Source organism: Aythya fuligula, chromosome Z, assembly GCF_009819795.1.
Source record: "Aythya fuligula isolate bAytFul2 chromosome Z, bAytFul2.pri, whole genome shotgun sequence".
Classification (NCBI taxonomy): domain Eukaryota; kingdom Metazoa; phylum Chordata; class Aves; order Anseriformes; family Anatidae; genus Aythya; species Aythya fuligula.
In genome coordinates this window covers 24,656,061-24,669,882 of record NC_045593.1, presented here as the reverse complement: position 1 = coordinate 24,669,882, position 13,822 = coordinate 24,656,061, and the positions used below count along the sequence as shown (strand labels likewise).

General features: G+C 39.8%; 1 protein-coding gene across 2 annotated transcripts in view; it reads left to right on the top strand.

Moving 5' to 3' along the window:
• The first annotated feature begins 5,014 nt into the window (after positions 1–5,014).
• TENT2 (terminal nucleotidyltransferase 2) overlaps positions 5,015–13,822 on the top strand; it is a 40,921-nt gene continuing 32,113 nt past the window's right edge. Inside the window, exons 1-9 of one of the 2 annotated variants that reach the window (XM_032206296.1) lie at positions 5,018–5,072; positions 5,171–5,268; positions 5,916–5,990; positions 6,714–6,905; positions 7,220–7,339; positions 10,096–10,336; positions 11,262–11,376; positions 11,487–11,578; positions 12,984–13,050. In XM_032206296.1, coding sequence (XP_032062187.1) covers positions 6,739–6,905; positions 7,220–7,339; positions 10,096–10,336; positions 11,262–11,376; positions 11,487–11,578; positions 12,984–13,050 — 802 coding nt within the window. In that variant the 5' untranslated portion in view covers positions 5,018–5,072; positions 5,171–5,268; positions 5,916–5,990; positions 6,714–6,738. Of the gene's footprint in view, positions 5,073–5,170; positions 5,269–5,915; positions 5,991–6,713; positions 6,906–7,219; positions 7,340–10,095; positions 10,337–11,261; positions 11,377–11,486; positions 11,579–12,983; positions 13,051–13,822 lie in introns of both variants that reach the window. The other variant, XM_032206297.1, reaches the window with a different exon arrangement.

Below are 13,822 nucleotides of genomic sequence, written 5' to 3'. Positions count from 1 at the left end.
AGTGGCAAAACTTGGCAAACTTTACAACAGCTTTTGTGTAGAGAGGCCTGTACTACCCAGAATAGTAGTGCTGTGATTTAACCTGGCAGGCAGCTGAGCACTACCAGATAGCTGTTCCCTCGCTCCATTTGGAGTGGGACTGGGGAGAGAATCAAAGATGGTGAAAGTGCGAAAACTCATGGGTTGGGATAAGGAGATTTTAATAAGAAAAAGGGGAAAACACAGAATCACACAGAATCACAGAATTTCTAGGTTGGAAGAGACCTCAAGATCATCGAGTCCAACCTCTGACCTAACACTTACAAGTCCTCCACTAAACCATATCCCTAAGCTCTACATCTAAACGTCTTTTAAAGACCTCCACGGATGGTGCCAAACAAAAGAAAAATAAAATCACAAGAAAAGCAAAAATTACAAAGCAAATGATGCACAACACAATTGCTTACCACTAGCCAATTAATGCCCAGCCATTCCCCGAGCAGTGGCAGCCCCCCAGCCAACTCCCTCACTTTTATTTTCCAGCATGATGCCACGTGGTATGGGACATCTCTTTGACCAGCCTGGGCCAGCAGTCCCGGCTGTGTCCCCTCCCAGCTCCTGGTGCACCCCCAGCCTCCTCGCTGGCAGGGCAGCACAAGAAGTGTAAGAATCCTTGGCTCTGTGCAAGCACTGCTCTGTAACAACTGAAACATGGGTGTGTTAGCAGCATTACTTTCATCCCACATCCAAAACACAGCACCATACCAGCTACTAGAAAGAAAACTTAATTCTATCTCACCCGAAATCAGGACTTACCTTTAATAATCTAGTGGAGGGGAAAAGAGAATGGAATTTATATACAGGTCTAGCTAAAAGATATATTTCTTTGTCAGCAAAGCCACTATTTTTTTCCCCCTAAAATACTATCATCATATATATCTGAATGACCAAAATTATTTTTTAAACATGGGAAAACTGAGTCAAACTGGGTGTTTGAGTCAAACAAACAGGGTATTCATCTCCATTATCCACAAACAAGTAAGAAAGCAAAACCAGACATAAAGCCAGGAAGGAGACAGTAAAGAAGTGTAATACAACAGTATCTAAGTTGACCACCACAGCTAGCTCTTACAACCTGCTTAACCTTCCACAGTGCTAGGAACTCAGGACACCAGGTAGCAAGCAAGCTGTAGTTTATTTATTAGCACACAGGAGGTCCTCCCTAACTTGTTCAAACTTCAGCATCCTAGTTGAGACCTACCAAGTCTATGCTTAATTTAGCAAAATGTAGAAGATATAATATTTAATGTCTCAACAAAATGCTTGGTGCTTGAAGAAAGAAAAAAAAGATTGCATCTGTTTGTTCCCCAGTCTGGCTATATTAATATATGCATACAGTTAATTTATTAATTAAGTATTGTCTCCAGATCCATTAATCCTAAATGGTTATTTCTCAGCCACTGATAAAAAAAGACCAACTGGGCCACAGTGAAATGTCTACTATACTTTTATAACAATAACCAAAGTCCTTGATAAAAATATAACCCTCAGTAAATGGTTTATAAGGCAAACACCACAAAAACTTTACTCACTAGTTTAGGACTCGATGAACAGTAATATCCCCAATATCCCCATGGGATTACAATGGACTAAAAAAAAAAAACAAAAACAAAAAAAAACAAAAGTTTTGTAGAGCTGTGCAGAACAATTGACATCATCCACTATTTTCAATCAAAGTTCATAACTCCATTTATTTATGTTAAAACTTGCATTTTTTCCACACAAGAGAAAATAGTAACATTTAGGAAAAATAAGAACTTAGATTTCCCTTTAAAAAAAGTTGTATCTAAAGGAGTCTAATAACAAAATTTACAAAACTGGAAAACTGAAGTCATGAAATTACTAGCAAGTAAGGACATTACAACAATTAGTGTACAACATTAATGTTTATCACAACAGCCATGGTTCTCAGCAAAAACAAATACTGTATTCTCAGCAGTGACCTAAAATGGCACAGTACAAATAATGAATCTGAAAAAGATAGATCACTCATATGTATGCACATTTTTACATCATCTCTCACAAAAAAACAAACAAACAAACAAAAAACTGTGCAAACATATTTTGCTATAAATTAGTACAACAAATATATAAAATCTATATTTTAGAATTTTAAGCTAGAATTCGTAAGTATATGTATACTGGTTATATAGTTCCTATACATTTTCACATTAATGCTTACGGTATACTTATTACGTAAATAGTACATTGTATACTGTGTGATTGGTATATACAATTAATAAAAATACAATAAAACTTATTGCAATCAATACATTTATCAACTTATTTCTCAATTAAAAAGCAATAGAGAAAACACATATAAGCGTAACACAAATGTCACTGAACCTGGTTCATTGCTGAACATCGGGACAAGGCTGTTACACAGTGAGGAGAAAAAAAGTTGTATTTGTTTAATTAAAGCAAGCAAACAAACAAACAAACAAAAGCACTACTACTTTTACCTTCACTATTTGCTTGCTAAACTTTTGAGTCTTGTTTTCAACGGACTAGATATTTACATTGATACCAGAGAACATCTAGCAATAGATTGATTTGTGCTTTTTTTGCTTTTTTTTTTTTTTTTTTTAACAGTTTCTTAATGTACACTTGATTTAACTTCTTTGTATTGTTATTAAAATCTGGTATTGCTTTCCTGAGGAAAGGTGCTTTTTGCCTTATACATAACATTTATTTTAGACCTATGTCTCTGGTTTAGCTTTAATGCCAGAATATCCAGATTTCTAAACAAAACGCTAAGTGTATCATATATACCATCATGTTTAAAAAGCTGCAGTCTTCACTTTGGATCCTGCATGATATTAATCTCTGGTATAGTTTAATTTATTTAGTTAGAGTTACATTTCTTTTTAATTTATTTGCCATGTTTGGTCTTAGTGCAATATACAAAAATGGCATACTTACAATGAAATACTGTGTTGATACAAGTGTCATTATTTCAGACCCCGTCCTGGAGCCTAGTAACATAAAAAGCAACAATCTACTATGGCTAGTTTTGATACTTAAAAATGTTTCAAGAACGTTGAGCAGCTTCCCCAGAGGGAAAGCATGAGCACAAGGCTGCTTGCTAAAGTATATTCAAAACATACTCCTTCCTCAGTTCCCACAAGTATCACCCAGTGTTAAGACAGCAAGAAAATAGCCTATAGACTTTTGAAGATTTTAAGGTTTCCATAAAAGAATAGCTTTTTCGTCTACTTATTCTGCTTGCGCTATTGAATGTTGAACTGTTCTAACCAAGCTTTCCAGCACTGTTTACCTTGAGACAGCACCTAAACCTGGAACATTTCAGCTCTAAAGAAGTTTCAGAAAATTGTGACCAACACCAAACTGGAACTTGAATGTTGTATAATTGTTTCCTTTCTATGACAGAGATTGCAGCTGCTGGATCAGAGTAGTAACCAGAATTGCTGTATCCAGAATTGACTTCTGGAAAGAATCTTCTTCTCTATCCACTAGAAATAAGTCTTATTTATATTTTTAGAGGTTGAATTCAGCACTCTGCTTCTATTACAGATCATACTTCTTTCATTGTTCATTTAGTTTCTCTGTTGTTGTTCCAATAAATTTGCTTTACAAACTGCTCTAATAAATACACCATTTTTATTCTAGAACAATATTGTCTTTGGAGGCAGAAACATAAGACCAGTCCTAATCCTATTCTATTTTGGTATTCAAGTGAAACCTCTAGTGCTAGTTCTCAAATTCCCTCTCTTATGGTTGTTATCTCTTGACCAGCAGTCTCATTCTTTGCCTGAATGACTAAAACCAGAAGTAAGGCTTTGAAGCTCTTTTCTGATAGAAGAGGATCTGAGCTACCCGTTAACTTTCTGAGATCACAGTTGGGGTCAGGATGTAAGAATGCACATATTGAAAAGAATAGAACAATACCTCTCAGCACGGCAAAGCACAGAGATTTGTCTCATAAGGCTGTTGCTGATCTGTAAAGCATCAGGTTATTTGAGGTGCTTCACTGAAACAGGTAGCTATTTTGAAAAACAGAAGCAGGTATGACATGGGGTAAAATCCTTAAGACTGAACACTCCGTGCCAAAAAAAAAAAAAAAAAAAAGGTTAGATTTAGTACCTAGATTAAGGCACACGGAAAATATCAAGTTGTGCGGGGCAGCAGAGGGAACGCATACAATGAAAAACATAGCAACACAGGTTACTTGGGCACATGCTCTTCCAAATTATTGCTTTTATCTGTACAAAAAGTGTTGATGTTCAATGCACAGCGCAGAACCTTTAGCCATGACAGCTCCACCTGTGTGAGTAAAGTAAGATCGCAGTGAGCCAGTCCTCAACGTGCCCCTTCCTTCTGCAGGGTGGCAGCTCCCACAGTGCCTCCACACGAATGCCTGAGCTCTTTACCTCAGTCAAGAGTTCACTGATGGCAACTGTCCTTCTCCCAGGGAAGGAACCAAACTTTGGTGTGTCTCCTGCCTCATGAACTCCTTTACGCTGCAGTGGATGTGTGTTTTGACTCACTTAGACCCCATTATTCACCCCTGCACATCCACAACCGCTTGGGGCCAGCTCCTTGCTGACCCACCCAAACATTATCACCTCCACACACGCTTGAGCTGCGGATAAGCGCAATCAAAGTCGCTGTGCTACGTTTTAGCCTGCCTCGGCGCTGCCCAACAGCGCAGCACCGAGCAGCGACCCCCTCAGCCCTCCGCCGCCGGGGACGCGCCGCGGCCTCCAGCAGCCCCCCGCAGCCCCCCCCAGCCCCCCTCAGCCCCCTCAGCCGCCATCTTCGCGCCCGCCATGCCGGCGGCCGCCATGTCCGCATGCGCCCGGCGGGGAGGGAGGGGGAAGGAGGGCGATGGCGGCCGGTGCCGGCGGGGCGGGCACTTCCTGCGGGCGGCGGCGGATCCGGGTGAAGGGGCAGTCCCCGGCTGGAGCCGCGCTGCTCGCCCGTGGGCCGCGCAGCTGCCCGAGAGCCCCGCCGGGTGCAGGGCACGGGTCTAGGCGACTGCGAAGGACGGAGACTGCCTGAGCTGGCCCGCTGTAAGGCTGCGGAGGGGCTGGTGCCGCCGGGGGGGAGCGGGTGGTCTCGGCCGGGTGAGGGGGGGGGGTGTCAGCGGCTGCTCGCCTGTTCCCCTCAGGACGCCGTCGCCTGGGAGCAGTGCCCGTCCGAGGAGGGGTATCGGCGGCGTATCGCGAGGGAGCCCGTTTTTGGAGAGCCCTGCGACTTTCTTCTGAGGTAGCTCAGCCCGGGAAGCGGCCGTGAGGCGGCAGCCCGGCGTAGTTTTGGGTTGCGGGCGGGGGAGCTTGTGTTTAATGTTCCCGGCGTGGCTTTTGGCTTGTTTTCCGTTTCGGGGTGTTTACGACCTTGAAGCTTGAAAACCTATTGCTCCCAGAGCTATATGAAACCATGACTTTTGATGCAGTTCTGCTGCTGATGCTAATTAATTATGTCCACCAACTCCTTACGTGTCCCATAGAGAATGGCTTAGAAGTGCCCAGGGACCAGAGGAGGGGTGTCAACAGCCGCCTGTCTGTGCTAGAAATGGGAAGTTTAAGGGACTTGCTTTCGTGAAAGGTCCCCTCAACAAATTAAGAATTTGTCGCTGGAACCCTTACGTTGTACTTCCTTAATACAACTTCCGTGTGTGTTTCGGTTTTGTACTGTGCTGTGGGTTCGGGGCTGCACGCAGGCGTCGTTCAGACAGCGTGTAAACATCAGGGACGGGGAGAGAAAGAGATGTCCACTGGAGTGGGCTCTCACCACGGGAATCACGGAGTACCCCGAGCTGGAAGGGGCCCACAAGGATCGTGGAGTCCCGAGCTGCAAGAAGCAAGGCATGTCATCGCTGAGCGAATAAACCCCTTCGTCTTATTTTTGCATAGGTTCTGTGCTGATGCTGCCTGCAGCTACGGCAGGAGCCGTCTGAAGAGGTCGGAACACAACAGGAGCTCACAGCGGTAGGTGAAAGAAGACATCGAGACAGTGGTAGCAGTGAGCTCTTACTATAGCTATTACTATTTCAGAGTATGACAGAGTGGCTATTAACATAATTATTAATACACTTTATTACATGTGTGCATATAGTTTAAATATAATATATATGCGCATGTATGTAGTGTATTTATGTGCATACGGATTGATAATTGAGAGAACTTAAGAAGTGTTACATTACTCTAAACTTAGACTACTCTGTAGCACTTTTTCCATATGTGCTATTATAGCATTGGTTTGATAAAAGGTTTTGGTACAATAATTACAGAATCACTGCTGTTACTCTTACAACTTCTGAATGTTCCATTTAAAACTTCTTAAAACTTCTTCCTCTTATGTTTGAGTTTGCACTAACTGGGTAAATCGTTTTATGCAAGGTGTTAAGGTTAACCATGAGCAACTGTGTTTGCTAGTGACACCCCTTGTTTATTTGCAGGGTTCTTATATAACAGAAACCTAAAAGAGAAAACAATTGAAGAAACTTCAACTGCCAACTGAAGTGTGAAACTTAGAGAATATAGTATTTTTGCATCTTGTCCTGAAAGGAGATAAAACTAACCCAGAATTACAATCCTTTTAAGCGGTACATAAAGATATATTCTAAACAGTTCCAAATTTTAAACCCAAGAGGTTAAAAGGTAACTAGTAGTTATTTGTTGCCTAATTTTGTTTGTTTGTTTTGAATGTAGGTAAAAAGATACATGTTTACCTCATATGAAAAGGAGCATGTTCCGAAATTCCTCCAGCTTGGGTTGTCCACCCTTCCCACCAAAATATCAACAACAGAATATTTTTTTCAACAAGATTCCTATAAATATGCCATCTACTCTTCTCTCTAACCAGCAAATTACTGAAGCTCAGGTCAACATTCAGAATGCTGTGTAAGTACAGTAAGATTTGATATAAGGGAGTGAGTTGAAATATACAGCTACTGTGTTCTAAAAGAATTTCTGCTAATGGAGGGTGTTTTTCAGTGTTTTTAACATTAAACTGTGTTAGGTAGAAAATAGAAGGGTGTCATGTGCAGAGCTGTATCATTTATGCTACTGACTTGCAAGTTTTAATGCACTCCTGTGTTGTGTACTGCACAACATAAGTCATTGCAATAGTGAGAGTTGATAATGCACAAAAATATGACCAACTTGTAAAAAGCTTTTTAGTAGCTGCTACATGAATTAACTGTTACGGACCATAGTCTTTCCAGGGCTCTGTTGAATGCAAACCTTGCAACTGCTGTTACACCACAGACATTGACATATGGAAATGGCAGTCCAGCACATACATCTCCTGCTCCTGTGTCATTCCGAGGAAGAAAGTAAGATGGGGGGGAAGTGGGTGTGGGTGCGTGTGATTAATTATGGTTGTACTGTACCTATGAGGACGCTTGTCTAATACCATTTTTTTTGTGCGAGATGAATTTTGTTAGAAGTTTCAAGAATAGTGAATAAAACTTCTTGATGAAGCAGGCCGTGTCATGGCTCTTAAATCATTCTTGTATCTGCTTTTGAGAAATTTTAGTCTTCATAAGGGACTTAGTTTGTGTAGTTTTTCCTTTCAGCAGTTGTGACCTTACAGAACTGTGACTTGGGTGTTTTATTTTAGTACTAAAACAGATCATAGCCTGTGTATGCTTGACTATAGTAGGGTTTGTGTCAATAGATGAGTGTTCCCTTCCTGTTAATTTGTCAAGTTAAAACTCTTCAGCGTTCTGGGGAATGATGACACGGTAGATATTTCTTCTGTTTTTGCTTAATTATGTAATGTTTTATTTTTCAAATAGAAAGTGCTAAATTCAAGCATATATGTGTTTTTTTTTTTTTTTTTTTTTTTAAGAGAAATTTTATGGAAACAAAATGGCTACTTTTCAAACAAATAAGAGAGAGACTTAGTTCATTTATATAAATGTGTATTTATAGATAGATAAATACAGATATGGTCAGGGTAGAGAATGTATTGAGAGCTGCCCTGAGGAGAAGGACCTCGGGGTGCTGGTTGAAGAGAAGCTTGACATGAGCTAGCAATGTGAGCTTGCAGCCCAGAAAGCCAACCAAGTCCTGGGCTGCATCAAAAGCAGCATGACCAGCAGGGTGAGGGAGGTGATTCTGCCCATCTGCTCTGCTCTTGTGAGACCCACCTGGAGCCCTGTGTTCAGCTCTGGGACCCCCAGAACAAGAAGGACATGAAGAGAGTCCCGAGGAGGGACACAGGGTTGGTCAAGTCTCATATGAAGACAGGCCGAGGGAGTCGGGGTTCTTTAGCCTGGAGAAGAGAAGGCTCCGGGAAGACCTTACAGTGGCCTTTCAGTACCTAAAGGGGGTCTTACAGGAAAGCTGGGGAGGGACTTTTTTGTCAGGGAGTGCAGGGATAGGACAAGGAAGAATGGCTTTAGGCTGGATGGGGCCCTGAGCAACCTGATCTAGTGGGAGGTGTCTCTGCCCATGGCAGGGGGGTTGGAATTGTATGGTCTTTAAGATTCCTTCTAACCCAAACCATTCTGTGATTCTGTGATGTGAATTTACATAACTTAGTTACTTCAGCTGCAACAGGAAGAGGGATTTCAGATAAGAGTGTGAGTTTTTATTTTCGCTTAATGTTTTAGAAAAAATTGCTTTATGACTTTAGAAACAATAGTTGACACGTATTTGCACAACTTTTAATTCTGTGAACAAGCTATTTTCAGATGAAACTTTATCTTCATAATTATTTCTTGTATGCTGTTTCTCTACCATATTTAACATACTTAAGAACAATTAAGTAAAATTGAAAACACGGAGTTAAATTACAATTGAGTATATAGGCATCCCACAAACTAAAGAATTTCCTGGTGCATGCGTGATTTTTTTTTTTTCTTGACTAGCCTGGCTTATGGAAAGCTATGCTATGTTAAGACCTTCGCAATCCACTAGTTAATCCGTAGATCATGAGTCAACTTCTCTTAAGGTATTTTTTGCTGAAGATCAGTCATGTAAGTTCTGTTCAGTTAAAATAAACTGAAACAATTTTGTGTTTTGATTTAGCATTATGCTGCAAGTTCCTTTCAGGCCAAGTGTAGGTAATGTTAGCAGAACTTCTCTCAGACTTGTAGTTTTATAAGTAACTAATTCATTGATACATATGAACATTGGATTTCACTTTTTTAAAATTTGTGAACAACCTCATACTAGTAAGCTTATATGCAGTACTTGACATATAAGCACAATATGATTATTCTCTCATTCGCTTTATTATGGATAGACCACATTGATCAACCATTGATCAGCTCTCATTATAACTTTTCCTTAATGAATGGTTTGGTTTCCAAAGGGCTGTCTGTAATAAGATTGCTGTGTGTCTTACAAGGTACATGAATTCCTATCACAAATGAGTTAATGAAGAAACACAAGTTTGTGTTTCAAAATGAGACATTACAGCATGTGTGACTTAGCAGAATTGTTAGGTCAAAAGAATAGTGGTCTTATTTTGCCTGGATTACACATTCTCCTGCCTATATACAGGAACTATTTGTCTATTCAAGCATAAATAGACAAATGCTACGTTTTGAGTGACTATTCTGATACCTTTCTTTTTCTCACCTCTCCCCTACTGAACTTACCATATTCATCAGGGGGTATTCAGAATTCACAAAACTTCTCACTGCACTTCTGTTGATTTCAGTTTAAAGAAAAGTACATTTAAATAGTCTGTATATGTCTTTTTTTTATATAAAAGAAGTAGTTGGTCACAAAAATAGTATGACTAGCACTGACCTTTTTTAGCTGTCCTGATTAACTGAATTTGCTATTTAATTTCAAAGTTAATATAAATACTTTTGCAGTGGTAGTTGTGTCAGTTCACTTCAGCTGTAGCTGCACTTTTGCAGTTGTGTGTTCTCTCTTCCTGTTTCAGGTTTATTTCACCTAATATCTAGGATGGGCATGCTTTTTGTTCTGTAGAATAACACTTGATTTTAGTGAAATAGTCACATCATTTAACCATTAGTATTTGTACTTTGCACTAACTACTCTTTAGTCGTAGGCTGGAGCTGGCAAGATAGAGGAATTACTGTCTCTTTTTTCTTTTTTTTTTCTTCAGGAGACTAAGTGATCAAAGTGTTCCGTATGATACCAAACGACAGCGGTTTGATTCACTTCATTGTGAAACAACTATAGTTAACCAAGTAGTGCCTTTACCAGAAGAACCTACATGCTCCTTTCCAAGCTCAATCCCATCTCCACTGTTTACACGTTACCTACCAGATGTAACTGCATGTGTCCCTCCATTGCAAGATTCTTCATCTGTTACAGAAATCACACTTCCTGTGGCCAAAGATAAGGTAATCTCTTTCTATGCCTGTGTTTGACATCTATCTTCTCTGTAGGTGGGGTCTGATATTGCTGAGGGAGGCCATTCACATTTCATCAGGGTTCTTTGGTGGTGTCTTGTGGTCTCTACTGCTGAGCTGCCATTAGAAGGAGTATCAAAAATGTAGCTGCCACTAGGCAGCTAAGTCCTAGGCATTTGAAGCATTTCTGGGGGTAGGCATGTTGTTTGCCTGTGCTTTTTGACTTTCATGTTGATCTAAGGAAATCTATATCTGCTCCAGAAACAGTAGAAACTGGAGGGATGGTGCATTTATCAAGGACTTCAGGGCAAGGAGAATCCTGATGAAAATAATTAAGCAATGGGAGATGAGCTTTTTTTTATGAAGAAAAAAAAAAGCTTGTGGCTAATCAGTCTTAATATTTTATCTGCCCAACGTGACAGAAGATTTTAGTACGTATGTCTGATCATAGTATATGCCAGTGGTGCTGTTAAAGAGAATCAGTAAATGTCTGTCTAATCACTTCTTTAATGGTTTACATTGGTAAAAAAATGAAGAAAACATAAGTCAGTTTTAGTGTTCACTGTTGTCCCAGTTACTGGTAGGAAAACAGCTGACATTATAGTCAGCAGAACATATTTCCAGTCTTCTACTACTTATTTGCAGAAAAGGTTGCAGATACTGTTGGGACAACAATTATTTCTTGTGGGTAGACATTTTAAAACAGATGGAACAAATTTAAATGTAAAAAATTCACAGAAATTTCTTCTGGGGAAGTGTTCAGGATGAATTCAAGAAAACTAAAACTCCACACTACAGAACAGATAACGTGAAACAATGCTGGGCTTTTTATTCAAATTCAGTTTTCTGTTTCTTATAATGGCAACAGTAAAGAGTGTTCACTTCCTTTATCTTTACTTTTTGAATGTGTGTCAAGTTAAGTCAACAGGTTTTGGAGTTATTTCAAGTATGTCAGCAACAGACCTGTGATTTGAACAAAAAAGAGCTCTGCAGAATAGGAATCCAGAGGGAGATCCAGCGAATTTTTCCACGTATGTTTTGATTACTTATTATTTGTCTCAGCACTGTTGATATTCACAGTTCTTTCCTCTAAACTTTGACATGTCACATCAGGTTTTAATCTGTGGTTCTCTTGTTACAGAGAGCAGACTCTTTTTGGTTGGGTCATCACTGAATGGATTTGGAACTCGTAGCAGTGATGGTGACTTATGCTTGGTGGTTAAAGATGAACCAGTAAGTAATTCTACTCTGCTCTTGTGAGACCCCACCTGGAGTGCTGCATTCAGCTTTAGGGCTCCCAGCATAACAAGGACATGGACTTACTAGAAAGAGCCCAGAGGAGGGCCACTATACTGATAATAGGGACTGGAGCCTATGAGCCTATGAGGACAGGCTGAGGGAGTTGAGGCTGTTCAGCCTGGAGAAGAGAAGGCTCTGGGGAGACCTTACAGTGGCCTTCCTGTGCCTAAAGGGGACCTGCAGGAAAGCTGGGGAGGTGCTCTTGGAGTGCAGGGATAGGACAACGGAAAATGGCTTTAAACTAAAAGAGGGTAGGTTTAGATTAGATATAAGGAAGAAATTCTTTACTCAGAGGGTGGTGAGGCCGTGGCACAGGTGCCCCAGAGAAGCTGTGGATGCCCCATCTCTGGAAGTGCTCAAGGCCAGGCTGGATGGGGCTTTGGGCGACCTGGTCTGGTGGGAGGTGTCCCTGCCCATGGCAAGGGGTTGGAACTGGGTGATCTGTAAGGTCTCTTCAAATCCAAAGCATTCTATGATTCTAATTCTAATATATTTATAACTGGAACAAAGACTTTTTGTTAGGTGTACTCTCTAATAACTTAACCACTTCATATTCAATAACTTTTTAAAATGTATGTGCTTTTATAAAGGAAACTTCTAAAATGAGGATAAAGAATCAAGTTCTTCTGATTTAATAACATATTTCTGCGCTGGTGATAGCTATGGATTATGGCTCCCATAACATTGCAGTTAGTGAGTTAACCCTATAAACCCTTTAACCCAAAAGAACATTCCAAAAATAAGTATTGTCTTGTCATTTCACAAATGGACAAAGCATAACAAAACACAAGGAGGTTGCCAAGATCATGAAGAAAGTTGTTTAAAGAACTCTAACTCATTTTAGATGCAGGAACAACTTTATTTTATTATTTAGACTCTTAGACACTGATTTTAGTGAGCAGGCGTAAGAAGAAATTTGATCTGCAAAATATTTAAGTATCTTTGTAAGAGAGTTTTTGAGAGAACTGATGGAATTGAGAGTATTGATGGAACAAAAAAACTTAGAACATAATTTTAAAATAATTAGAACATCAAATAGGAGGCAGGAAAGGAATTACTACATTTTTGTATAAGTAGGGCTAGTTCTCCGTCAAGTTCTATAGTTTGTGGATGTCTGATAGTTACTTTGCATGTTAGATATGAATTGTTCTGTCTGGCTTTTTCCACACTAAATTTGTATGTAGACTGAGGAATGTGTTGGTGTGCATGTTTGTGTCTTACTTTGAGAACTGGTAGTTGTTTTAATTTGAAAAGTAAAGTCATGCTTATTGTATAAGAATAAGGAACATTTAAATGAGAGATAGCAGTGTCTTTCTTTAACTTTAGTATTATATTTCAGGTAAATCAGAAGACAGAAGCAAGGCATGTGCTCAGCTTAGTCCAAAAACTCTTCAGTACTAAACTTTGTAAGTTCCAAGCTACAATGAGGTGGTAAGACTATAGGCAATTTTGGAAGAAGTTTTGATGCACAGTTAGAATTACTTGATGTACTTGCCTGTTGTCTACCATCTTATCACAATATTGTTTGGAGCAAAGTTTAAAATACTTAGTAAATCATTACTTACCTTGTATGATGGTACCGATAGAAAAACCTAAGCATTGCCCTCCAAACTAGTAGACTTCAAGTACGGGTAGGATCTCAAATAATTTTTGAGTCATGGTCCACAACTGAAGGAGTTGGAGGCAGGATGACTGGATTTGTTTTTGGGAAGTGCCTGTTAGTGAATTATTACTATTCTTTTAGAAGTAGTGCCTTCCTGTGGACAGTACTGTTAAGAATTTGTAAAGTAAGATATCACTTGCGGTAGGCTGTGTAAAACTATTTTGAGCCTTGATCCAGTGAAATAGTTAACTTTTGTACCTAGTGAAGAGAATTTAAATGTTGTCAGTACTAGCACGTTCAGTAGAAACAGGTCAATTCATTGTTCTTATAAGTTGTTGTTTAGACTGCCTTCAGATGAAAAATTCTCAGGGGGTAGCTCTTGACTTAAAAGTGAAAGCCTCCTACTTCAAAGAGGATTTTGTCCAGTTCTTTGAATTGTAAAAGATCCTGTCATTTTATTATCAATGGCTGTGTCCCCCTAGTTCTTAGGCTTGTGATACATTCTTTGATGCCGTTCCATATACTGCTCTTCTGAACAGTCTGCAATGGCAAGAGGAACAAACCATAAATTTCTC